This window comes from Lissotriton vulgaris, chromosome 1_1, assembly GCF_964263255.1.
Source record: "Lissotriton vulgaris chromosome 1_1, aLisVul1.2, whole genome shotgun sequence".
Classification (NCBI taxonomy): domain Eukaryota; kingdom Metazoa; phylum Chordata; class Amphibia; order Caudata; family Salamandridae; genus Lissotriton; species Lissotriton vulgaris.
Genome location: NC_141685.1, coordinates 534,990,279 through 535,017,807, shown reverse-complemented (window position 1 = coordinate 535,017,807; position 27,529 = coordinate 534,990,279). Strand labels below are relative to the sequence as shown.

At 52.9% G+C, this 27,529-nt stretch overlaps 1 protein-coding gene across 2 annotated transcripts in view; it reads right to left on the bottom strand.

Moving 5' to 3' along the window:
• The window catches only part of GPSM2 (G protein signaling modulator 2), a 466,273-nt gene that overhangs the window by 40,519 nt on the left and 398,225 nt on the right, over positions 1–27,529 (bottom strand). For both annotated transcript variants that reach the window (XM_086953900.1, XM_086953901.1), the window contains one exon: positions 7,454–7,610. In XM_086953900.1, the coding sequence (XP_086810026.1) occupies positions 7,454–7,610 (157 nt within the window). The remainder of the gene's footprint in view (positions 1–7,453; positions 7,611–27,529) is intronic.

The following is a 27,529-nucleotide window of genomic DNA, read 5'->3' as shown; positions in this document are numbered from 1 at the left end:
GTTGCTCCCCGAAACTCAGATTAGGAAGGTTTGGAGGTGGAAGCAGTGGGGGTGGAGGCGGACGGGCCTGCACACTGGTTCCCCGCCCCGCCCCTGCGGAAACCGCAACCACAGCCGCGCTGAGGCTGGTTCTGCACAGGCCTGGTGGAAGGGTGTGCCTGGGTGCCTCTTCCCTGGCCTATAAAGGAATGAAAACCAGGAGTGGCCGGGTTCTTAGTAGAAAGACAGAAGGACTTGGCCGTAGAGCTCCAGTGTACTGTCAGCCTTTTCACCAAACAGGCGGGTGCCATCAAAAGGCATGCCCATGAGTGAGCTCTGGACATCGGGCGAGAACCCAGTTGAACGCAAACAGGCGTGACGGCGCAACGCCACAGTCGTAGAAATCACCCTGCCCAATGAGTCGGCGGTGTCCAACCCACACCGAATGGCGAACTTAGTCGCATCGGTAACCTCAGCAATCGCCTGAGAAAGGGTAGCCTGCACCTCCTAAGGACACTGCGGCAACACCTGAGGAACGGCATCCCACACCGCGTGGGAGTAGCAGGCCAACAAGCAGACTGTGTTCACCAACCACAGACCGAGGCTGACCGAAGAGAACAACCGCTTCCCAAACTGGTCCAGCTTTTTAGAGTCCTTATCTGGCGAGGCAGTGGGAAAGCACTCTGCGCGTTGTGGTTTGAATGACCAGGCTCTCAGCCGTAGGTGGAGTAGTCAAGAAAGCGGGGGCGCCGGTCAGTGCGTCTGGCGACGTTCTTATCCACCGGAACCCCTGTGGCTGGCCTCGACCAAGTGCCCAAGAGGACCTCTGTAAGGGCATAGTTAAAGGGAAGCAGCGGCTCCGACGAAGTAGACACTATCTGGAGCACCTCAGTGAGGAGGTTGGTCTTGAGGGCCACCATGGGGAGGTCAAGGTTGAGGGCCTCAGCAGCCTGACGAAGCACCATCGTGTAGGAGGCACCCTCCTCCATCGTAGGCAGGAGAGAGGCGAACCTCGGGTCAGAGGAGACATCGAGGTCGCCTGCATACTCCAAGTCGTCCACCCAATCTTGTTCAGAGTCACATTGCCGAGCAAGCGGGTCCTCTGACCCATCCCAGTTGTCATCCGCCTCTGGCGTAGAGGAGGTCGCGTGCAGCGGTAGACCCAGAGGCGGAGAGGAGACGAACGGAGTCGGGAACGGCGCCGGTTCACAATGTGGATCCCAGGTCGTAACAAAGTGCTCCGGGAACTGGGGCAAGGGTGGGATAAACGGCACCCAGTGTGGTGCCGGGGGTGGATCCAATGGTGGTGCCGGGGCCGGCAACGCCGCACCTCGTGGCGCCGGGGCCGGAGGCAACGGCACAGGATCCTGTGGCACCTGTGGCAGAGCCGCCCGGCCAACAAGATCTGGACACAGGACCATGGGTGGGAGCCCGAGGCCTGTACTGGAGGTCCAAGGCAGCAAAAAACTATTGCATTTGTACGGGAGTCGCCGACGGACAAGTGTATGGCAGGTAGGTCGCAGGACTCCCAGGCTCCAGAGGAGCCGCAGGGGCGAGGTCCCTGTCCCCCTCGTCCGCCTCAGAGGAGCGACGTCTGAGAGCGAATGCGCTTCTTTGATTTCTTTTTATGGGGACGCTTACCGGAATCCGAAAGTGAAGACCTGGAGTCCGAGGAGCGACGGCTCCGGTCCCGCGAGCAGTCCCGGGAACGCCCCCTAGACCTGGAGCGGCGAAGTGACAAATGCTGGGCCTCCAGCAACTTCCGGCACCGCTCCTGCAAGACCATGGGGGCCATGGCATGACAGTCACTGCAGTCCCGGGAGTTGTGATCGTTCTCCAGGCAGTAGAGGCAGACATCGTGGGGGTCCGTCACCAACATATTTCGGCAACAGGCCCCACAAGACTTAAAGCCGGGCATCCCTACGTGCACCAAGGGATAATAAGTGGGAAGACAAAAGTCCCAAAATAGCGGTCAGGAAGTGACCAAAGTATGTACTCAATCCGGATCTGCGCTTACTGGCGCGGAAAAAGAAAGAACGGACGTCAGCGCGCATGAGTGGCGCCTAAGTACTCTCCGTTACGTCTTCTCGGCACTGACGGACGCGGAGCCGCAGGACGTCACCTACTGACGTGCGGGGGTACTGCTAAGCAAAAACTTTCCGGATCCAGTCTGAAGCCTGGGGATATTCTAAGGTAAGGAATCTATCACTAACGTGTCTCTTTCAGATATTGTTCTCAGCGAAAAAATTACCTGCCTGCTCACTCATTTGTCTTCTCTCCCATGTGTAGAAGCAAGAGTTGCACCTTCCAGGACACTCTTGCCAAAGGCACACATGGGAAACCATTTGGCAACCTTCAACCCGCTCCTACTGGATTGTGCCTGTGGTTCTTCATTGTTTACTGTGCCACTGCAGCAGATTCAGTATACCTCTGGCACGGTTCTTTGGTCTAGGGAGGTGGATGATGAGGATATATTGGGGTAGCCATTTAGCAATGAATATCACTATTGTTTCTTCTTTATCTGGTGGAAAGATCCTTCTATGTGAGGGGCCTGTTTTTCTGTGAACCAAACCAAGATATCTGATTCTCTATTTTAGACAGCCTCCTCTTACCAAACAACATTTCTGTTCTCCTTTGCTGATAGGAGGGATATGGCACGGGCCCATCTATATTACAAAGTGTTTAAACTCAGACTATCTAGCACAGTAAATTGGCTCCCACTGACATCAACACAACCTCATCCTCTTGGATCTATGCTGGTTTCCGGTTCAGAATTGCAAATGCTACTTACCAGTATGCATCTGTTCTTGGCATGTAGGGCTGCTGACATTCATATCTGTGCATAGATCGCCGCCTAGTGTTGGGTCCGGATGATTGCAAATTGTTGTCCTGGAAGAGTCTTTGAAGTATCACGAGATAGGTGGCTCCTCCCCTGGACTACAGTGCGCATGGGCATCGCCTCCATCCCCAGATTGTTTTTAGCCATTGTGGCCGAGATGGAGTGAAATATGTGAGTGATGACCATGCTATGAGCATATACATAAATACTGCAGCTGCTACAGGCGCCGGGGAGGAGGGCGGGCGATATGAATGTCAGCAGCCCTACATGCCAAGAACAGATGCATACTGGTAGTAGCATTTGCAGTTCGAGGCATGTGGGCTGCTGAATTCATATCTGTGCATAGAATACATAGCAGTCCCTCCATTAGCAGCGGCCGCCCATGCCAGCTGCAGCAGTTTGGAAAAGTGTCTTGAGAACAGCCTGCCCTACAGCTGCCTGCTGTTTAGAGTGCACGTCTACACAGTAATGTTTAGTAAATGTATGTGTGGTAGACCATGTGGCTGCTCTACATATATCCTCTAAGGGAATGTTCCCAAGGAAAGCCATAGAGGCCCCCAACTTTCTGGTGGAGTGGGCTCTTGGTGGAATTGTAAGAGTGCGTTTAGCCTTAGCGTAACAGATCTGAATACATTTCACGATCCACCTAGCAATACCAGCCTTGGAAATAGCGGTACCTTTGTGATGTGATGCAAAGGCAACGAAAAGATGCTTAGTCTTTCGAAAATCCTTTGTCCTGTCAATGTAGTACATTAGGGCCCTTTTAACGCCAAGGGTGTGGAGCATGCGCTCCGCCAGCGACTCAGGGTTTTGAAAAAACACTGGCAACTCAATTGTTTGGTTTATGTGGAATTGAGATACAACCTTGGGTAGAAATTTAGGGTTAGTGCGGAGCACCACCCTGTTAGCATGGACTTGGAAAAAAGGCGCTTGGATGGTGAGGGCCTGCAGCTCGCTAACCCTCCGTAGCGATGTAATTGCTACTAAGAAAGCCACTTTCCAAGTCAGAAACTGAAGCTCACAAGAGTGTAGTGGCTCGAAAGGAGGACCCATCAGCCTTGTAAGAACCACATTGAGGTTCCATTCTGGAGCTGGTGGTGTCAGTGGTGGAATGACTCTCTTGAGTCCTTCCAGAAAAGCCTTGATAGCAGGAACCTTGAAAAGTGATAGGTGTTGCCTATTCTGGAGGTATGCGGCCATCGCAGACAGGTGAATGCGGATGGAAGAATACGCCAAATTGCATTGGTACAGATGGAACAGGTAACATATGATGTTCTGAATGGAAGCATCCAGCGGGTTAATGTCGTGGTTCGCACAATAGATGACAAACCGCTTCCATTTAGCCGCATAACATGCTCTAGTAGTGGGCTTTCTTGCCTCCCGAATGATGTCCATGCAATCCGGGGGCAGATTGAGGTAGCCAAACTCTAGGACTTCAGGAGCCAAATCGCCAGGTTGAGCTGTTGCGGATCTGGGTGCTGAATGTCGCCATGGCTCTGCGTCAGAAGGCTGGGTGTGAGATGAAGCCTTTGATGCGGTACCACGGAAAGTTCTAGAAACGTGGTGTACCATGGTTGGCGAGCCCACGTTGGAGCAACCAGGATGAGAGTCATCGAGGGCTGCCTGAGCTTGCGCGCCACCAGCGGTATTAGAGGTGCTGGGGGAAAAGCGTACGCAAATCTGCCTGACCAGTTCATCCATATCGCATTGCCCTGCGATCGCGGGTGTGGGAACCTGGCGGCGAAGCTTTGGCATTTTGCGTTCTCCCTTGTGGCGAACAGGTCTATCTCTGGATGACCCCACCTTTGGAAGTACGGTTGGAGTACTGATGGATGTATCTCCCACTCGTGCATTTGGTGGCTGTGCCTGCTGAGCAGATCCGCCATCTGATTGTCTTTGCCTGGGAGATGTTCTGCCATCAGGAAAATGTTCCTCTGAATGGCCCACTTCCACATGCTCTGAGCCAGATGAGACAGCTGCGGAGAGTGTGTGCCCCCCTGTTTCTGAATGTAGTACATGGCCGTCATGTTGTCCGTCCAAAGAGTCCAGTGGCAATTGTCCCTTGATGTACGTTGGATCGGTGGGCGCTGCCTTGTATTTTTTGTCAATACGAGGATTGATGACTCTCGCCCGGGTGGGCTCCCTGAAAACCTCAGGCGCGTGCTTCAGCACTCCTTTGAGCATTGGCAATGTCTTGACAGTCTTTTCAGCTACCGAAAAAGTGTCAAACAGAAAGTCGACATCCACTGGGTCCGCATGGAGGTCGACATCATGATTGGCCGCAGCTCTCTCAATTAGAGCGTTGAAGGCTGCAGAGTCCTCTGTTGGAGAAGTTTTTGCAGCAAAAAGCTGCGGCTCGTGTCCTGACTGAGGGTCCTCAGGGTCGCCTCCAGCAGACCATGGTTCATTGACCTCCTCCGGATCCGAGTACGCTGGATAATTGTACTCCTCCTCCTCGTCTCCGTCACCCTCCCCAGCGTTAGAGTGAGTGGGTGAGAGTTCCAGACCTTGTGGAGATTCAGGCTCCATAGGGGCAGAAGTTCCCGCAGAGTCCAACTTCTTCTTAAGTGGAATATGAAAATGCTCCAACACCGGCTCCGGGGTGATTTTCCTTTTAAGGAGAGAGAGCTTGCCTGTGTTGGCGTCGATGACAACCTCTCGACGCTCTTCGTCCGCTAGTGGTTGGAGCCGTGGCTTCGGCACCACCAAGGATGCTTTAGGCGTAGACACCAGCTTCAAGGGCACCCCGGCCCCATGTTTCGGAGCGAAAGCCTTTGGCGTCGTCTTTGGCGGCAGCGTAAAGTGGATCGGCGTCTGCGCCGGTTTCTGTGGAGGCTTCGGCGCCACATCCTTCGGCTCGGGAGCCACTGCTTCCTTCCGAAGACGTTGAAGGGACTCCGTGACCTTCTTGGTAAAGGACGGGGAGGGCTGGACCGGCTCGAGCTAGTCCTCCGAGTCCGGAATCGGGTCGGCGCCCAAAGGCGCAGTCTTCGGAGCCGACGCAGCACCGCTCTTGGCTTTGTCGACCGGGATCAGTGCAGCCAGAGCCTTGGGGTTGTCCTGACGCTTCTTCGAGGCTTTTTTAGGGTCATCGACCTTTTTGGCGTCGACGCGGCTCTTCAGAGCGTCGACCAGCTTCGGCGCCGACGCAGCCGCGTCAGGCGTTTTCGCCTTCGGCTTCGACACTGGGGTCTTCGGGTCGGCCATTTTGGCGTGGCTCTTGATCTCGGCGGCCATTTTGGACTTCTTCGGCGCCGAGGCCTCCTGAGCCTTTGATCCCACCAGTGCGACTTGCACTTTCGGTTTCGATACGGATGGTGTGGACCCTGATGGCTTCACTTTCGGTTTCTGTACCGAGAGTGGCGCATCACCAATGTCCGTGGCCGGGCCCGGAGGCGGGGCCGTGGGACGAGTATTGAGGTCTTGGGTAAGGCCCGAAGGCAATCCCTCGACCTGGGCCTTATGCTGGGGTTCGGCCCCGGAGTCAGAATGAGGATGCTCTTCTTCCGAGCTATCCTCCACGGTGGCAATGGCCCCGTCGTCGTCCCCTACCTCCTCGACGACTTCCTCGAACTCTTCATCTCCCGCGTCGTAGTTTTCATCCTCCGACGCCGGGTTAGAGTCCGAAACTTGTAGGACGGTGTCGTCTTCAACGTCTTCTTCAAAGATGTTGGTTGGTGGGGGTGCCGATAACTGGGCCTGCAGTCTTGCAGCTCGACATAGCTTGAGAGTCTTCTTCGACCGGAACTTGGAGCAGGCCATACACCTGGCCTCGTCGTGGTCCGGCGACAAGCATCTGTTGCACACAGGGTGCACGTCGAGGTGTGAATACTTTGAGGCGCACACCGGGCACCTCTTAAACGGAGTTCGTTCCATGTTGAAGTAGTCTGGAGCGTCGTGTAGGCCCGTCCGCGCCGACAGCACGCGGAAGGGCAGCAAGTGTTCGGAGCCGATGAATAAACCAACCCGAACGATGGACAATACCGACGCGAGTCCTAAAGACCTTTTCGTCTCAAGTAAGGAAAGTTAAACAACTATCGATTCCGAATGAGGGAACCGAAACACATCCAAACCCAATGGCGGAAAAAAACAATCTGGGGATGGAGGCGATGCCCATGCGCACTGTAGTCCAGGGGAGGAGCCACCTATCTTGTGATACTTCGAAGACTCTTCCAGGACAACAATGTGCAATCATCCGGACCCAACACTAGGCGGCGATCTATGCACAGATATGAATTCAGCAGCCCACATGCCTCGAACATAATTGAACCCACCCACCATATGGAAACTCCATAAAGCAAAACCAGGACTTGCAGACCTCTCAAGATGCGATTACTTAGAAGAACTTGTTTCAATTTAAACACTGCTTGCAGCCAGTCTTTTACAGCATGCGAACTGAAGCAGATTAATTCCAAATCAGCTGGTACAAAGTCCGAGCAAGAATGACAAAGAAAAAATAAAACTTCTTTGAAGAATAACATAAGTGGAAGACAAATTGGAGCTAGAACGCTTGCTCTTCAGAATTTCTTTTCCATTCATGGTGGGCTCTTTTCTCCCTTACCCTCATTCTTGCTGACACAGAAGTATTTAAGAGAATATAATGCTAATATGTGCTACATTAGTTCATATTATTACATTTTCTCATTGTTTTAGCTGGAGTGGAGGATGCTGTGACATCTGTTTGAGAGTCCTTATTCTGCAAGCAGCATCTCTGATCATCCATTCTGTTGCTCTGAAATCGACTAAGCAAGTCAAAGAACCCTTCATCTCCAATAGCATCTGGACTTGCTTTCTGAAAGAAAATTAGAAACAGGGTTGAACCTCATTAGGTATACTCTTCATCAATACTGTGAATTCATTCTGTTATAACATGCTAAGACAACTTACATACCAAACGTTTGAAAGAGCTACACACAGGAACAACTTGTAATAAAACAGCAATTTGGGTCAGGGGAACTTTTGCCTGCACACATTTCTACTCTGCTGGGCCAGTTACCTTAATTTTCTAGTTCTGATCTGGCCTATCAAAAAATATTTTTGGACATTCCAAATTTTTAACCTCTTTGTAAAGTTGCTAATATCGCTCTTCTTTCTGAAAGCTCAATGGGCACAACAAATAAAGTAACATTAATGGTGGCTGTTTTGGCTTTTACACATCACACATTATTAACATTATGAGAATCCTGACATCTAGTGGCGGGGACAAAAACTATTTAAAAATATTAATTCAGATCTTTGGGTATCAGCTCTCTTGATGAAAATAGGAGTGAATCTGTTTATGTTTAGTCGTTGAGAGTGATCAGTCAAATGAGGATCATAGGAATGAGTCTAACAGTAATAGAGTCTTTCCAATTCCCAACGTTGTTGGTAGATTATACAGCTATGATAAGATAATGTACGAGGGAAGGCAGCACTAGGCAGCTTAGCTACAGGCAAACAGATTATTCTCAATATCCTGGGTAAAGCTTAGGATCACTCTGGAAGGATGCCTTGACAACCTAGTGTTTGCACAATATACAAGATATAGCCCTTGTTACCTGCAGTCATATATATTTTGAAAGGTGCATGCATGCCTGCAGAGGACTACCAAAACAGCCCTAGCACTGGTGGAGTATCTCCAAAGACTAGATGAAGGGTGGGCTCCATGCAGAGTGTAGCAATGGGTTACAAGTAGGACACAAGCTTTTTAGGCAATAGTGACATAAGCAGCCACTTCATTACTTCCAACAGCTACAAACTGTTTGTCGATGTAACACAAGTCCCTGGATCATCAAGATTATGTTGGGTTTTCTTGGCAGAGAATGAATGTGTTAAAGAGGGAGGAACCCTACTATTGTGACAATAGGGACAGGGTAAGTCAAGTGGAAGAGTAAACAATGTCCCTAATACCTAGTATGTAGAATATTCATAAGTGAGGGCCACACAATCCAGGGTAAAACATATATTAACCACCTAATTAACAAAATATATTGCAAATGTCTTTAATAAAAAATATCAATTAAAAAGGTCAAACCAACAACTGATCATAATAAATGTAAATTACAAAAAAGATAAAAATGGGACAATTTATTACATCATTTCATTATAAAAACAATACAACATATCAAAAAACATGTACAAATGACGCAATCACAGGGTATTATTGTTACAGTTCCCAGTTTTAGAAAACATGAGTCAACGCTGCGTTTCGGTGATTTATCTACGATATTCACCTTCTTCAGGACTGTTTTCTACAAAAAAAATATATGCAGTTATTACTATTATCCGTTGTTGGTTACCTACTACTACTATACATAAAATACCTCCTAACGTCATTTATAACCACATCAATCTGCGCCCTGTGCCATTCTATCTGGCACTTACATCTAATCATCATATATCTTTTATATCGTCCTGAATAGGGTAGGTTTATTTTAATTGTGGATAAGGATAAAGTAATTGACAGATCCTTAACACAGATGGTTTTTAAATTCTAAAATTCAATATGTTGTTTTGTCTAATAATTTGCAGGTATTAACCTTGGACACATATAAATAATGAAGAGGAGCTTCTGAGAGGGACACAGGTGTGACTTCGGCACATTGATGGAGAACCCCAGAAGGTCGGCCATAGTCTGGGGGTGGCATACGACTGTCTGGGGCGAGCCCGCCTTCAACAACCAGTCGTCGAGATAGGGGAAGACTGGCACACATAATCTGCACAGATGAGCTGTGACCACCGGCATCACTTTCGATAACACCTGAAGGGCGCTGGTAAGGCCCAAGGGAAGCACGGTAAACTGAAAGTGCTCGTGGCCTACCATTAACCGTGGTAGCGCCGGTGGGCCAGCAGGACGGGGATGTGAAAATAAGCTTCCTGCAAGTCGAACGCCGCCATCCAGTCTCCAGGGCCTAGGGCAGCTAAGACCTGAGCCACAGTCAGCATCTTGAACTTCTCCTTCTGGAGGAAGCCGTTGACGTTCCGCTGGCCCAAGATAGGGCGTAGGCCCCCTTTATCCTTCTTGGGAACCAGAAAGTAGTGAGAATAACAACCACACCCTACTTCTGGCCCAGGAACTCGCTCGATGGCCCCCTTGGCCAAGAGGGCCATAACGTCCTCTTGGAGAAGTTGCAAGTGATCCCCAAAACGTGCGGTGGTGCTGCGGTGGCATGGCTGGAGGGGTCCCCTCGAAGGGGAGGGATTAGCCTCTTCAGACTGTTTGCAGCACCCAACTGTCCGATGTGATGGTGCACAAGTGGAGGAGGTGATGGCGAACCCTGCCCCCCACTGGCGTCAAATGGGCCTGAAAGCTCAGACTAGGAAGGCTTTGAGGCGGATGCTGCAGGGTGGATGTGGACTGGCCTTGCCGCTGTCCCCTGGCACCGCCACGGCGGTTACCACGTCCGCCGCCGCGCTGGATGTTAGTCTGCTGCTGGCAGTGATGAGGTGCCCCTTCCTTGGCCACAAAAGGAGCGAAAGGCATAAGTTTGCTGGCGCTGGCCCGACAGGTCCAGGGACTTGGCTGTTGCCCTGGAGTCCTTGAAATGTTCAAGCGCACTGTCTGCCTTGTCGCCAAAGAGGCGACGGCCATCAAACGGCATGTCCGTGAGTGAATTCTGGACATCAGCCGAAAAGTTGGCGGACCTCAGCCAGGCGTGGCCACGAACTGCCACCGTCGTGGAAATCGCCCTGCCCAGCGAGTCCGTGGCCACATCGGATAGAGTACCGTGCTGCCTTTTTGCCCTTCCGCAAGGGCTTGAGCGAGTTTGACCCGGGCCTCCTCCGGGCAACCTGGCAGCACTTCCGCGACCGTGTCCCACAGAGAGTGGGTATAACGGCCCAAAAGGAAAGCAGTGTTGACTGACCGCAACCCCAAACTGAGTGAGGAGAACAGATTCTTACTGAACTGCTCATACCTTTTGGATTCCCGATCAGGTGGAGCAGTCGGGAATGAGGTCTGGGAGTTAGAGCCCTGGATAACCATACTCTCGATGGTCGGTGGCACCTGGCCACGTTCCGATCTACAGGGGGACTCTAGCGGGCCTGGAACAAGTGCCCAACAGAACGTCAGTAAGGGCCTCATTAAACGGCAGTAGAGGCTCCGAAGAGCTTGCCTGTGGTTTAAGGACCTTGGTGAGGAGGTTAGGAGCCAAGGCCTTGGCCGCCCTCGTCAGCATCACGCTGTAAGCAGCCCCCTCCTCCGTAGCCACGGTAGGAGGAGATAAAAAGCCAGTATCGGGCGAAGTGTCCAAACCACTGGCCTTCCCTAGATCCACTGCCCGGTTCTGATACGACTGGCAATCCCGTGCCAGAGGGTCCTCAGACCCCTCCCAATCCCCCTCACCTCCCATCTCCTGATAGTCAGGATCAAAGGATGGGGCCGGATCATAGAAGAATTGCTCTTTTCTCGGCGTCGAATGCAGCGACGCCGGATCCGGACCGAGGGAGGGACCGGGGATGACATTGTCCGGGGACAGTGTCGGGGCGACACCCTATGGGTCGGCGGAGGGGTCGTAAGGTTGACCAGCAGAGACCCGAATCCAGATCCAGTGGGACCCTGCGGCGCCGGGCCCGAAGTCGTCGACGGCGCCGGGGCCGAAGCACCCGACGGCGCCGAGGCCGAAGCACCCAGCCCGCTTGGGCTCCCAGTCGCGGCCGCGGGGCCGGAAGACGCCATAGCGGGATCCGACGGATGAGAGAGCGACCTCATGGACATGAGGAAGGCATTGATCTCCTCCGGTGTTGCATTCAGCCCAGGGACCGGCGGGTATGGAGCTGGCAGCAGCGCCTGCGGCTCCGGCGGTGTCGCCCGAACCCTGAGCTGCATTGCGCGAGCGTCGGGGAGGAGTCGGAAGAGCGATATAGTCTCTTTGACTTCTTGTGTCTCTTACCCGAGGACTTGGGAGCCCGACGATTGGTGTTGACTCGCCGAGCTGCGTCGACTGTGGCCCCGCGACTGGTCCTTCGACCTCCTGCTCGACCTGGACCGTGAACGGCGTGGGCCGACTGCCAGAGCTCGAGGCGCTTACGGGACCGCTCCCGCCTAGCCTTCGACGTCAAGGCCCGGCAGTCCGGGCACGACTTGTCATCGCGATCGGCTCCAAAGCAATACAGGCCACGACGATGGGGGTCGGTAACCGACATCAGTCGGTTGCAATCGGCACAGGGCTTGAACTCTGGCATCCCTACCGGCACCGATAGTCTTAAGACTCGAAACAGGATCAAAAAGATCTAAAAAGTTAGTCAAAAAGTGACTAAGGAGGACTGCTTTTTCCGGATCTGCGCTTGCTGGCGCGGAAAAAAGAAGAACTGACGTCAGCGTGCGAGGGCGGCGTCTACGTACTCAGACGACGTCATCCCGGCGCCAACGACGGATGCGGAGCCTCAGACGACACCTACCGACGCGCAGGGGTACTGCTACGCAAAACTTTCCGGATCCAGTCCGATGCCAGGGGATATTCTAAGGTAAGGAATCTAACACTAACCTGTTTCTTTCAGATATGCAGTGCAACATACATGAAACCGTGATGGCTCTCAACCTGTTTTTTTTAAATTTTTGAAAACCTTTCTTGTGCATCAAGGAAAGAACAAATACGGGCCCACAACCATCCGGCCGGCCACAAATACTCATGAAGCACCATTGCATGCAATACGGCGACACAGTAATACGTCATTACCATCAGCAAGTATTGAAGAGTCACACTGTAAAACGCCGTGATACCATGTCCCAGGATCAATGAAGGTTAATTTTAAATTTTCTGTGCAACTATTAAAATTCAATTTGTACGGTTTCTCAATCAAGAAAGAAAAATAATAGGCTAGAAGAGCAAAGTCCGTGTAGGTGGAACATGACATTAGCTACAGTTCACCACATAATCTAACAACCCCACAATCAAGTCCCCACCAGGCGGTATGGCAGATAGATGTACACGCAACAAGGGTATCAGTCCTAACATCCCATCCAGTGTCCGCCGCCACCCACCCCCTAGTATGCCTAAACACGGGCCAAGACAAAAGAAAAAGAAAAAACAAAAGTGAAGAGAAAAAATAAGGCACCATAGAAACTAAAACTAGAAACTAAAATTCTAACCCCCCACCCTACACGCATGCAGAGGCTACGGCCTACCCCCCCCCAGCAGTGTGTCTGTGGCCCCATAAACCCGAAATATAGCAAGAAAAAAGAAGGAAAAGAAAAGCAAGGAAGAAAGAAAGAAAAAGAAAAGGAATAAATATAAACCTGTGATATAGGGAGTAAGAAAAGAGTATTCTATTCTATAACTCCCACGAAAAGAAGAGGCCGGGAGGAGGGCCAAGTACACATACTCTCGGTCACCGCCGGTCCAATAAATAACCTCCACCCCAATAACATCAGCAAATAGATTCGGCTAAGTTTTGGCAATTAGGGAGAGTCACTTCGAGATATGCAAACGAAACAGACCGAAATCAATCCCTACCCGGTCCCCACCCGCCAGCGTGTCAATTCACTAAAGAAATCGCCTAGCCCTGGCCCGATCTCGGACTTATCTCCTTGCCCTCCCTCCATGAAAGTCCAGCACAGTCCAAGACAAAGAGACAAAATGGCCGCACTGAGGAAGGGGGAGGTGCGTGGGCACAGAATGAACGTCGCCTGCCCTCGAGAAGTATGTTTCCCTCGGTTAGAAGCCCTTTCGGTAATCTCAGGTGGCAAAAGTTCCATAGCAGGGAGATTGAAGTCCCCAAGGAAGGAGCAGGCGAGGGGGCGAGAGAACATGCTTCCAGTGTCCAAAGCAGCGGAGATGTTAAATGAGGCAGATAGTCAGTCTCGGAACGAAGGGGAAACAAAGTTGCATCAACAGACCTGATGGGTGGCCGTGAGTCGCTACAAGTGTCGGCAATAGTTGCACTAATCTCGCCATAAGCACTCGGGGACATTGTATCACAGATAGTCAGTAGCGAGGGCAAATCCAAACTTTGTCGGGGACAGACCCCCTGCTCCCGACCCAGGGCAAGGACACATGCATCAACCTTCTCACCCAGTTTACAGTAGTTGTGTGCCATCTCTGATCGTAGTTCCCCCAAAGAAGTTAAAACATCTCTGTAAGTCCATTCAGGCTGCGGTCTCCTTAGCTCCGAATCCCAGGAGGATGAGTGAGATCCGGCCCCCTGCTTGAAAGTAAGCTCGCAGTTCCAGGGTGAGGGTGTGCAGTCTTCCCCACGTAGCAAAGAAGCAGGCATCGCCATCTTGCCCACGATCCAGTGTAAAAGCTGGGGGGGAGGAAAGGGAGGTCGCAAGGCACGACCGATTAGCAGTAGTCTCCTCCGGAGTCTCCAGGGTCACCCTCGATCAGCGGTATAGGCAGGGAACCGCAGCAGCCTGGTAAAGTAGGCAGAGAGGAGGGGGGGGATCACCGATGTCAGGCAGAGCAACGATGGGAGCCAAACAACACTACGGCAGCTCCGGACAAAGGAACCGCAGGTAACACACGTCTCCAGCTCGCCCTCGCGCTACACTGTGAATGCGCGATAAAACCCTGGCGGCATACCGCGGCCGGTCCGTATCTCAGCATGGGCAGCACTTCCCAGATTCCGTCTCCCAAGTGGGCAGCTCGGCCGTCTCGGAGCCCGCGAGGTCCGGCAGGGCGCTGTGGCATGAGCGGGGTCCAGGGCTGTGGGGCAATTCACCGGTATCTCCAGTCACCGGGCGGGTGGAGAACTCGGAAGAACGCTGGCAAAGTCAGCTCAGCTTCCCGCACGTTTCGCCGTAATAAATCTCAGGATAGCGAGCAGGATTTCGGTGCGGGGCTCAAGGGCCGGCGGAGCCGAGAGACTACACGTCCGCTCCGATCGCCATCTTGGCTCCTCCTCTCAACCTGTTTTTAATTCACTTTTTAAATCTCCCTATTTAAAGCTTAGAATTTAAGAGTATTAAGGGCACATATTAAAACTAATGAAATACAATTTTTTATTGTCCAGACATTACTTTAATTCATCCTGTGGCGTACTGATGAAGGCAATTTGCCAAAATGCACATAGAGAATATCATTACCCTGCATAACTTAAGAATATCATTGCCATGCGCAACTTTGTTCTTTTGGCCACTAAAGAACAAGTTACTTACCTTTGGTAACGCATTATCTGGTAGAGACAATATAGCTGCAGATTCCTTACCTTTAAATTTCCCAGGCGTCAATCTGGACCAGGAAACTTCTGCTGAGCAATCCCCTTGCGCATGACGTCCGTTGGCTCCATTCGGCTTTGCGTGAAGTCGTCGTTAGTATCAGTTATGACATCACAGTGCCTACATTGGCGCTACCCAGGTGCGTGGACGTCGGTACTTTTCACTTTTTCCATGCCAGAAGCGCCGAACAACAAAGTAACTGACTTAGTCGTGTGCAAAACTAGGGCGCTGAAAAGGGGGAAAACATCCCTAATCTTACAATATCAATCCGCAATGTGGGAAGGCATCAGTGCGGCAGCAAGGAATCTGCAGCTAGACAGAGTCTCTACCAGATTAATGCGTTACCGAAGATAAGTAACTTGTTTGTCTGATAGAGACTTCTAGCTGCAGATTCCTTAACTTTGAATTAGATACCCAAGGAATATCATCCCAGCGATGAGTTGCGGACTCACATCCTAAGTTAAGAAGTCCTGCAGGACTGAACTGGCAAAATGTCCATCAAGGCAGTATTGCGTTGTGAACATGTGCAAAGAAGCCCACGTCGCTGCCTGACAGATTTACTGGACTGGGATACCCTGAGCCAAGGCTGTAGTTGCAGCCTTTCCCTAGGTGGAATGGGCCCTTAATCCCTCAGGGGGCTTTTTCTTTGCCAGGGCAGAACAGATTTTGATGCAGAGAGTGACCCAGCGAGAGATGGTCGTTTTCTGCACTGCCCTTCCCTTCCCTTCCCTTTTTGGCTCCCGTGTACCCCCACAAAGATTTGGTCATTCACCTGGAAATCTTTGGTGCGGTCAAGGTAGAACGACAATGCTCTTTTTGGTTCCAGTCGGTGGAGACGATCCTCTTCCTTAGAAGGATGCGGGGGAGCAAAGAAGGTGGGTAAAGTGGTAGACTGTCCCAGATGGAATGGGGTCACAACCTTTGGCAAAAAGGATACTCTGGTGTGAAGCACCACCTTGTCCGGAAAGGATATAAGTTAAGGAGGCGAGCAAGATAACGCCTGTAACTCACTCACCCTGCGGGCAGATGTGTTCGCCACCGAGAAGGCTGTTTTGATGGTCAATAGCCGGAGGGAACAATTGTGCAAGATAGGTAAGGACCAAATAAAGGTCCCATGTAGAAAAATAAAGGGAACTAAGTGAGCCAGTCCTTTTAGAAATCTATTTACAATTTGAGACTTGGAGAGATGGCTGGTCTGGCAGCCACAAAAAAATCAGACAGAGCAGAAAGGTAACCCTTGAGAGTTCCCAAAAGATGGTCCTGTTGAGCAAGGGTTAGAATGAATAAAAGGACAGTAGAAAGAAAAGTAGAAAGAGGGTCAATGCACCTTTCTGTCGAGTATAATACAAATTTCAACAGCAGACGTATACAGTCTTAGTGGAGGGCCGCCTGAATAACGTTACACACTTCAGGAGGAAGGTCAAAAGCTATCACCTGTTGCCGCTCATTCTCCACGCGTAGATGCGCAGTGTTTATAGGTTCAGGTGGAGAACACTCCCATGCTGCTGCAACAGAAGATCCTCCCAAAGGGGCAGCCTTTTCAGAAGCTCTGGATACCAGACACTCCTTGCCCAGTCCAGAGCCACTAGAATAACTTGGGCCTGGTTGCTCCTGATAATCTTCAGAATCCTGGGCTGGAGTGATATGAGCGGAAAGGCATACAAAAGGCCTGTGCTCCACTTGAGACAAAAAGCTTCACTGAGCGATAGCCGCCTTGGTAACTCCAGTGCGCAGTACCGCTGACACTGCGAGTTTTCTTCGGAGGTGAACAAATATAACCAAGGTTCTCCCCACTGCTGAAAGAGACCTTGCACCACCTACGAATGGAGACGCCACTCGTGACCTGCTAGGCATCGACAGCTTAGTTTGTCACCCTAGCTTTCAGAGAACCTGCCAGGTGTTGAACCACCAGGGTTATGCCCTGCTGTTCCAGCCACGTCCAGTGACGCAGGGCCTCTCGACAGAGGGTCCAAGATCTCTCCCGCCCTGCTTGTTGTAGTACCACATGGCGGTGTTGCTGTCCGTGAACACCTGCACTAGCTTCTTCTTGACAGAGGGAAGAAGTGCCTTCAATGCCAACCGAATCTTTCGGAACTCCAAACAATATATTTGTAGCCCCATCTCCACCAGAGACCATTGCCCCCTGATCTCTACCTCACCCAGGTAGCCACCTCATCCCAGAAATGACGCATCTGTCACTACTGTGAGGTCTGGTTGGGGAATGGGAGGGTTCTGCTGCTGACTCAATCGCGGTTTGTTAACTACCACTACAGATCTTTCGCAGTTCCCTAGAGATCTGAACCATGTCGGTGAGATTTCCCCGATACTGTGCCCATTGGAACTTCAAGTCCTACTGCAGAGCCCGCATACGCCATGCGCATGGTTACCAACAGGATGCAGGAGGCCATGAGGCCCAACAGCCTCGGAGCCAGTCTGATCCGAAATCCAGGATAGAGGCTAAAATATAGGAATCATAACCTGAATATCCTGGACTCGTTGCTCGGGAGGATAAGCCAGGAACTGCACTGTGTCCAGAACAACTCCAATGAGAGGGAGAGTCTGAGAAGGAGTCAGGTGTGATTCCGGCACGTTTATAGAGGACCCCAGCGAATGCAGAAGGTTTGCCGAGTCTGAAGGTGGGAGGCGACAGCCTGGGGCGAGGGCGCCTTCACAGCCAGTCGTTGAGGAAGGGGAGACTGACACCCCTAACCTGTGTAGATGAGCTGCGACCACCGCCATCACCTTGGTGAACACCCTAGGGGCACAGGTAAGGCCGAATGGGAGCACGGTAAACTAAAAGTGCTTGTGGCCTAACTTGAACTGCCGGTAATGCCTGTGGCACGGCGAGATGGGGGGATGGAAATACGCATCCTACAGGTCCAAACCTGCCATCCAGTCTTCTTGGTCTAGGGCAGACAAGACCTGAGCCAGAGTGGGCATTTTCAACTTCTCCTTTTTAAGGAAGAGACAGTCCAAAGATCTAAAATGGGCTGTAGCCCCTTGTGCTTATTCGGATTCAGAAAGTAGCGGGAATAACAGTTGCTGCCTACTTCTGAAATGGGGACCATTTCTATAGCTCCCTGGCCAAGAGAGTCATAACTTCCTCTTGAGCAACTTTAAATTATCCTCCGTCAGCCGTTCTTGATTTGGAAGAAGGAGTAGGAAAGGAAAGAAAAGGTAGGGAATAGCCCTCCTGGACTATCTGCAAGACCCACTTGTTCGATGTTATGGATCTCCAGTGGGGGAGATGATGACAAAGTATCCCACCAACTGGAATAGTGTGGTCCTGCAGAATCAGCCTAGGATTGCTTGCAGGTTGCGGCTGCAGGGGGCAGTGTGGTTGACAACTTCTGGCCTCCATTCAGAGATTGAAACGCACCACGTCCTAGTCCTCATAAGGCAAGGGCAGTCTGTGCGGGACGGTGGCTGGGATATGGCTGACTAGGATGGAAACCCCTTCCGTTGCCACGAAAGGGGTGAAAGGAAGACTGACCACAGAGGTGGAGGAGAGACCCAAGGATCTGGCGGCCATAGCTCGAGAGTCCATGAACCTGACCAGGGCAGAGTCTGCCTTTCTCAAAAAAAGGCGGTTCCATCAAAGGGCATGTCCATCAAACTGGCTTGGGCATCGCCCGGGAAGCCAGTTGTACAAAGTCAGGAGTGGAGTCTCAAGGGCACCGTTGTTGAAATCGATCTGCCGATCGTATTTAGGCCACACCGTATGGTGAAATTTGCTGCGTCTCTTCCATCCTTGACAGCTTGGGAAAGCACAGCCCAGGCCTCCTCTGGGACTTGTGGCAGCACTTGCGCAACCGTCTCCCATAGGGAATGGAAGAAATGGCCCAATAAGCATGGAGTATTCACCGACCGCAATGCAAGGCTAGAGGAGTAAAACAACTTCTTCCTAAATGAATCCAGCCACATGCTGCCAGAGGCAGAAGGGAATGAGCCTTGGGACGCTGAGGCCTGCGCGACCAAACTCTCTGGGGTGGGGTGTTGGCTGAGTCATTTTGGGTTGCCCAGGGCTGGGTAATGGCGGAGTGCAATCATCCTATTCACAGGAGCCCCTGTGCTAGGTCTGGACCATGTTCCTAAAAGGACTTCTCGAAGTGCCTCATTGAAGGGCAACAGGGGTTCGGGCGTGGAAGCCCAAGGTTGAAGCACCTCAGTCAGAAGATTAGTTCGGACTTGCACAGAGGGCAGCTCAAGTTCACCACCATGGCATAGGATGCCCCCCACCTCCTCTGTAGCAACTGTTGGTGGAGAGAGCAAGCCAGTATCTGGAGAAGTATCCAGGCACAGGCCTCTCCAAGATCCCCATACCAGTTCAAATTCTCCTCAGAGATTTCCGAAGTTTCAAGAGGGTCTACAGACCCCTCCCATTCCTATCCTGAGCCCAGCACATCTTCAAAGTGCTCAGGCGACAACATAGAACTTATGGATTCTGTTGGCGTCGATAGACGCCGTTCCGGCTCCGCAGCGTCTGGGATGAGGATGGGGCTTGCGCCACAGACTGGTATTGGTGACGTTGCAGGAACGGACTTCGGATTAGACACATGGGAAGGTCACGTTGGCACGACCAGTGTCAATCTGAATCTGGGATCGGATCCCTGAGTACCCACCCGTGTCGTGTCCGGAGCCAACAGCGTCTAACCCAATGGGGCCCCTTCAGACTCCGTGGGGCCCCAAGACTCCCCACCGGAGTCATTCCTCTCAAATACGTGGTGCATGGCCTCATAAAACTCTTATTTGCGCAGGAGTCGATCCGGCTCCCAGAAAGGGGGGAAGACGCAAAGTCGACTCAGCTGAGGTGGAGACAAAGTCATCTTGGACGACGACTTCTTATTATGCCTCTTACAGAGTGTCCCGAGGACCTTGAATGGGAGGAAGAGGACTTAGGGCTCCGTGAGCGGTCCCGCTACCTCCTCTTCTTCGATCAAGACTGTGACTTCCCCGAAGTCTCGCTTGACGGTGTCGACTGCCGGGCAGCCAGTAACTTCCTTGTCTGCTACCTCAAGGTCTTCGGAGCCATAGCCAGACAGTCTGAACTCGACTTCGTATTGTGGTTGTGCTCGAGACAACAGACCTACGCGTTGGGGCTCGGTAACCAACATCATGCTTGAACAAGTCCCGCATGGCTTGTATCCGGTCTTCCTCGAAGACATCCCTCGCACACTAAGTTGGAACAATCCAAAAACTTCGACACATGTCGAGAAAAATAGCCTGCCAAAAAGAGGCATAGGGGTGGCTCTTCCCAGATCGGCGCTTAACTGGCATAGAAAGAAAAGAACTGACATCCGCGCACCTGGGTGGCGCCAATATAGGCACCGCGACGTTCGTAACCGACGCAGACTATGTCAAACGGAGCCAAATGGAACCACCCGAATTCACGCGCAAGGGGTATTGTTCAGCATAAGATTCCAGATCCAGCCTCACGCTGAGGAAATTCAAAGGTCTCTATCAGATATGTACACTATCTGCTATCATTAATATACTGAAACATTTGGCTACATTTTTGTATCATAAATGATCACAGTCTATTTTCTGATTACATATTTAGAAGGAAGAGAAATGGATGTATGCATGCATGCATGCATGAGTAGGTCTGTTGGTTGTAAATATGTCATTTAGAATTTGTATTTATTTTAATTGTTAATTATTGAGCTCTTGACACAGAGACATTGTTCTTCATCAATTAAATATACTTTCTCATTGCTGCTATCATAAAACATTCTTGCTGTAATATTTTTTCTGTGCCCATAATCAGGTTTCATATTTACTTGTCCAAGATATTTTTTGAAATTTATTGTTACATTCCCTGTTCTTGGTAAGCCTATTTGTTGCAGGGGACCCCAACTTTTTTAAACTTCTGCTTGTGTGTCATGCTCAGATCGAGCAAAGACATCCCCATTTATATGTCAAGTGCGTGTTGTTTATGTGCCTGGCAGCAGGACTCAATGTTGTTTATGACTATATTGTAGCCAATGGGATGCATTCTGGATCGTCCCTGGTTCTGACATGTCACAAAATGGAGTTTGAGACACAGCCTCCCCTGAAAGTGCAAAAGTACTGCCTGCATTCCAGAGCTGGAGGTTCACTAGACAATGGTGTGTGGAGTAACGGAGACAGGACTGCCGTTAGTAATTCTATGTGACCTATTTAGCAGAGGTTGAGCAGTGTCAAATGTCTGATTGCCTGAGAAGCGGTGGGTTAGTCTGAGACCTGGGGGACTGCCTTCCTGCCAAGAGGGGAGAAGGGAGCAGGAGCAATTTTTCCAAGGAGAAGCCCAGCCGCTGAGTCTGGAGAGAGGAGCGGCCCAGAAGAAGCAGACTGCGAGCATCGCTGCAGATGACCAATGTCAACCCAAGGGGCTTTCGGCCTTCCTGCCCAACCAAACACTAAATTTGTATGTCAAGCAATTCACAACAGTGCCCACTCCAGCTGCCCCTGCAGAGAAAGACAGAGGACCTGAAATGTGTGCATTAGTCTTTTTTCTACTATTACACATTCTGCAAACATCCTTCAAACTCAATAAGAAGAGGAGAGGGAGGAGAAAAATGGCTAAGGGGAAACCCTGCTGGCTCACTCCTTCTGCCTCAATAGGCCCGGTATGGAAGCCACCAGTTGTTTTTCTTCCAACCTGCATTCACTGCACCCAGTCCCCCAGAGACAGGCACAGAAAGTGGGCGGCAGTGCAATGCTCCTGGGGCTCTATCCCTCCTCCTGGAGAATTATGTATGTTGAATGTGGCAGTACTCAAGCTGACTTCATCCCTGGGCTGTGTGGTCCCAGCGAAAACAGCTCAAAAGTGCAGCGTAGCTCATTGTGTGTATTCGCTTCATCCCAAAAGCAGTGGGGCCCCAAGGACAATAAAAACCCTTGAGCAAGCTTAATAATCTTTCCTCAGTGGGAAACTCGTGAGTTGGCTCAGACTCCTAACTTTCAACAGGACTACCAAAATCAATACTTAAGACCTAATCCAGCAAAATGTTGTTAAAACTTTGAAAGCATGATTGAAAGGATTGAGTGTTAAAAAATATATACAGAAGTGTTAACCCTTTAAATCCTTCCATGCACCTTATTTTAAACAAGCATTGGAAATGCAATAGGTCTCGCATTAGAAAAGTTGGAGTTATTGGTCTTGTAAATGACATATTTTATTTATTTGTTGGTTTTTAAAATTGCTAAATTGATGGCTTTGTCATTTACAATGCCAATAGTTATAACTTTCGCGAATGTGACACCTATAGCATTTGGAATGCAACATGTTTTGTATTTACGTGACTTAGATGGCAGCTCTGGTCGTTAGGCCACATCTCTAGAGAGCAAGAGAGTGCAGCAGGGGAGAGAAGCACAGCAATGCAATAGGTCTCGCATTAGGAAAGTTTGAGCTATTGGTATTGTAAAGGACACATTTTTTATTTATGTGCTTGTTTTGAAAATAGCGAATTAATAGCTTTGTTATTTACAATGCCAATAGTTTTATCTTTCGCAAATGTGACACCTATTGTAACACAATATGTGTTGTGAGGGTGAGTGAGGGTGAGGGGTTGAGGGTGAGGGGTTGAGGGTGAGTGAGGGTGAGGGAGTGAGGGTGAGGGAGTGAGGGTGAGGGAGTGAGGGTGAGGGAGTGAGGGTGGGTGAGTGAGGGTGGGTGAGTGAGGGTGGGTGAGTGAGGGTGGGTGAGTGAGGGTGAGTGAGGGTGAGGGGTTGAGGGTGAGTGAGGGGTTGAGGGTGAGTGAGGGTGAGGGGTTGAGGGTGAGGGGTCGAGGGTGAGGGGTTGAGGGTGAGTGAGGGTGAGGGGTTGAGGGTGAGGGGTGAGTGAGGGTGGGTGAGGGGTGAGTGAGGGTGAGTGAGGGTGAGGGGTTGAGGGTGAGTGAGGGTGAGGGGTTGAGGGTGAGGGGTGAGTGAGGGTGAGGGGTGAGTGAGGGTGAGGGGTTGAGGGTGAGTGAGGGTGAGGGTGAGTGAGGGTGAGGCTGAGGGGTTGAGGGTGAGTGAGGGTGAGGGGTTGAGGGGGAGGGGTCGAGGGGGAGGGGTCGAGGGGGAGGGGTCGAGGGTGAGGGGTTGAGGGTGGGTGAGGGGTTGAGGGTGAGTGAGGGTGAGGGGTGAGTGAGGGTGAGGGGTGAGTGAGGGTGAGGGGTTGAGGGTGAGTGAGGGTGAGTGAGGGTGAGGGGTTGAGGGTGAGCGAGGGTGAGTGAGGGTGAGGGGTTGAGGGTGAGTGAGGGTGAGTGAGGGTGAGGGGTTGAGGGTGAGTGAGGGTGAGTGAGGGTGAGGGGTTGAGGGTGAGTGAGGGTGAGTGAGGGTGAGGCTGAGGGGTTGAGGGTGAGTGAGGGTGAGTGAGAGTGAGGGTGAGTGAGGGGTTGAGGGTGAGTGAGGGTGAGGGGTTGAGTGAGGGTGAGTGAGGGTGAGTGAGGGCGGGGGTGAGGGTGGGTGAGGGCGGGTGAGGGCGGGGGGTGAGGGGGGTGAGGGTGGGTGAGGGTGGGTGAGGGTGGTGAGGGTGGGGAGGTGGGAGGGGGGTGAGGGGGTGAGGAATGATCCGGGGGTGAGGGTGAGTGAGGGTGAGGGGGTGAGGGATTGAGGGTGAGGGGTTGAGGGTGAGTGAGGGTGAGTGAGGGTGAGGGGTTGAGGGTGAGTGAGGGTGAGGGGTTGAGGGTGAGTGAGGGTGAGGGGTTGAGGGTGAGTGAGGATGAGGGGTTGAGGGTGGGTGAGGGTGAGTGAGGGTGACGGTGAGTGAGGGTGAGGGGTTGAGGGTGAGTGAGGGTGAGTGAGGGTGAGGGGTTGAGGGTGAGTGAGGGTGAGGGGTTGAGGGTGGGGGAGGGTGAGTGAGGGTGACGGTGAGTGAGGGTGAGTGAGGGAGAGTGAGGGAGAGTGAGGGAGAGTGAGGGAGAGTGAGGGAGAGTGAGGGAGAGTGAGGGTGAGTGAGGGTGAGTGAGGGTGAGTGAGGGTGAGTGAGGGTGAGTGAGGGTGAGTGAGGGTGAGTGAGGGTGAGTGAGGGTGAGTGTGAGTGTGAGTGAGGGTGAGTGAGTGAGGGTGAGTGAGGGTGAGGGGTTGAGGGTGAGTGAGGGTGAGGGTGAGTTAGGGTGAGGGTGAGTTAGGGTGAGGGGTTGAGGGTGGGTGAGGGTGAGTGAGGGTGAGGGGTTGAGGGTGAGTGAGGGTGAGGGGTTGAGGGTGAGTGAGGGTGAGGGTGAGGGGTTGAGGGTGAGTGAGGGTGAGGCTGAGGGGTTGAGGGTGAGTGAGGATGAGTGAGAGTGAGGGTGGGGTTGAGGGTGAGGGGTTGAGGGTGGGTGAGGGGTTGAGGGTGAGTGAGGGTGAGGGGTTGAGGGTGGGTGAGGGTGGGTGAGGGTGAGTGAGGCTGAGGGTGAGTGAGGCTGAGGGTGAGTGAGGGTGAGGGGTTGAGGGTGAGTGAGGGTGAGGGGTTGAGGGTGAGTGAGGGTGAGGGGTTGAGGGTGAGTGAGGGTGAGAGAGGTTGAGGGTGAGTGAGGGTGAGTGAGGGTGAGTGTGAGTGAGGGTGAGTGAGGGTGAGTGAGGGTGAGTGAGGGGTTGAGGGTGAGTAAGGGTGAGGGGGTGAGGGTGAGGGGTTGAGGGCGAGGGGTTGAGGGTGAGTGAGGGTGAGGGGTTGAGGGTGAGTGAGGGTGAGGGGTTGAGGGTGAGTGAGGGTGAGGGGTTGAGGGTGAGTGAGGATGAGTGAGGGTGAGTGAGGGGGTGAGGGGTTGAGGGTGAGTGAGGGTGAGGGGTTGAGGGTGAGTGAGGGTGAGTGAGGGGTTGGGGGTGAGGGGTTGAGGGTGAGTGAGGGTGAGGGGTTGAGGGTGAGTGAGGGTGAGGGGTTGAGGGTGAGTGAGGGTGAGGGGTTGAGGGTGAGTGAGGGGTTGAGGGTGAGTGAGGGTGAGTGAGGGTGAGTGTGAGTGAGGGTGAGTGAGGGTGGGTGAGGGGTTGAGGGTGAGTAAGGGTGAGGGGTTGAGGGTGAGGGGTTGAGGGTGAGTGAGGGTGAGTGAGGGTGAGGGGTTGAGGGTGAGTGAGGGTGAGGGTGAGGGGTTGAGGGTGAGTGAGGGTGAATGGGTGAGGGGTTGAGGGTGAGTGAGAGTGAGGGTGAGTGAGGGGTTGAGGGTGAGGGGTTGAGGGTGAGTGAGGGGGAGGGGTTGAGGGTGAGTGAGGGTGAGGGGTTGAGGGTGAATGAGGGCGAGGGGTTGAGGGTGAGTGAGGGTGGGTGAGTGAGGGTGAGGGGTTGAGGGTGAGTGAGGGTGAGTGTGAGTGAGTGAGTGAGGGTGAGTGAGGGTGAGGGGTTGAGGGTGAGTGAGGGTGAGTTAGGGTGAGGGGTTGAGGGTGGGTGAGGGTGAGTGAGGGGTTGAGGGTGAGTGAGGGTGAGGGTGGGTGAGGGGTTGAGGGTGAGTGAGGGTGAGGCTGAGGGGTTGAGGGTGAGTGAGGGTGAGTGAGGATGAGTGAGGATGAGTGAGAGTGAGGGTGGGGTTGAGGGTGAGGGGTTGAGGGTGGGTGAGGGGTTGAGGGTGAGTGAGGGTGAGGGGTTGAGGGTGGGTGAGGGGTTGAGGGTGAGTGAGGGTGAGGGGTTGAGGGTGGGTGAGGGTGGGTGAGGGTGAGTGAGGCTGAGGGTGAGTGAGGCTGAGGGTGAGTGAGGGTGAGGGGTTGAGGGTGAGTGAGGGTGAGGGGTTGAGGGTGAGTGAGGGGTTGAGGGTGAGTGAGGGTGAGAGGTTGAGGGTGAGTGAGGGTGAGTGAGGGTGAGGGTGAGTGAGGGTGAGTGAGGGTGAGTGAGGGGTTGAGGGTGAGTAAGGGTGAGGGGGTGAGGGGGTGAGGGTTGAGGGCGAGGGGTTGAGGGTGAGTGAGGGTGAGGGGTTGAGGGTGAGTGAGGGTGAGGGGTTGAGGGTGAGTGAGGGTGAGGGGTTGAGGGTGAGTGAGGGTGAGGGGTTGAGGGTGAGTGAGGGTGAGGGGTTGAGGGTGAGTGAGGGGTTGAGGGTGAGTGAGGGTGAGAGGTTGAGGGTGAGTGAGGGTGAGTGAGGGTGAGGGTGAGTGAGGGTGAGTGAGGGTGAGTGAGGGGTTGAGGGTGAGTAAGGGTGAGGGGGTGAGGGGTTGAGGGCGAGGGGTTGAGGGTGAGTGAGGGTGAGGGGTTGAGGGTGAGTGAGGGTGAGGGGTTGAGGGTGAGTGAGGGTGAGGGGTTGAGGGTGAGGGGTTGAGGGTGAGTGAGGATGAGTGAGGGTGAGTGAGGGGTTGAGGGTGAGGGGTTGAGGGTGAGTGAGGGTGAGGGGTTGAGGGTGAGTGAGGGGTTGAGGGTGAGGGGTTGAGGGTGAGTGAGGGTGAGGGGTTGAGGGTGAGTGAGGGTGAGGGGGTGAGTGAGGGTGAGGGGTTGAGGGTGAGTGAGGGTGAGGGGTTGAGGGTGAGTGAGGGTGAGGGGTTGAGGGTGAGTGAGGGTGAGAGGTTGAGTGAGGGTGAGTGAGGGTGAGTGTGAGTGAGGGTGAGTGAGGGTGGGTGAGGGGTTGAGGGTGAGTAAGGGTGAGGGGGTGAGGGGTTGAGGGTGAGGGTGAGTGAGGGTGAGTGAGGGTGAGGGGTTGAGGGTGAGTGAGGGTGAGGGGTTGAGGGTGAGTGAGGGTGAGGGGTTGAGGGTGAGGGTGAGTGAGGGTGAGTGGGTGAGGGGTTGAGGGTGAGTGAGAGTGAGGGTGAGTGAGGGGTTGAGGGTGAGGGGTTGAGGGTGAGTGAGGGGGAGGGGTTGAGGGTGAGTGAGGGTGAGGGGTTGAGGGTGAATGAGGGTGAGGGGTTGAGGGTGAGTGAGGGTGGGTGAGTGAGGGTGAGGGGTTGAGGGTGAGTGAGGGTGAGGGTGAGGGGTTGAGGGTGGGTGAGGGTGAGGGTGAGTGAGGGTGAGGGGTTGAGGGTGAGTGAGGGGTTGAGGGTGAGTGAGGGTGAGGGTACATGCTTTTCACTTTCTTCAAAGGTTGTCCGTGCATCAAGGGTAGTTGACTGAACTTTAAGTATAATAATTGTACGAGGGTCAGGGGTTGAGGGTGAGTGAGGGTGAGGGGTTGAGGGTGGGTGAGGGTGAGTGAGGGTGAGGGAGAGTGAGGGAGAGTGAGGGAGAGTGAGGGAGAGTGAGGGAGAGTGAGGGTGAGTGAGGGTGAGTGAGGGTGAGTGAGGGTGAGTGAGGGTGAGTGAGGGTGAGTGAGGGTGAGTGAGGGTGAGTGAGGGTGAGTGTGAGTGTGAGTGAGGGTGAGTGAGTGAGGGTGAGTGAGGGTGAGGGGTTGAGGGTGAGTGAGGGTGAGGGTGAGTTAGGGTGAGGGGTTGAGGGTGGGTGAGGGTGAGTGAGGGTGAGGGGTTGAGGGTGAGTGAGGGTGAGGGGTTGAGGGTGAGTGAGGGTGAGGGGTTGAGGGTGAGTGAGGGTGAGGCTGAGGGGTTGAGGGTGAGTGAGGATGAGTGAGAGTGAGGGTGGGGTTGAGGGTGAGGGGTTGAGGGTGGGTGAGGGGTTGAGGGTGAGTGAGGGTGAGGGGTTGAGGGTGGGTGAGGGTGGGTGAGGGTGAGTGAGGCTGAGGGTGAGTGAGGCTGAGGGTGAGTGAGGGTGAGGGGTTGAGGGTGAGTGA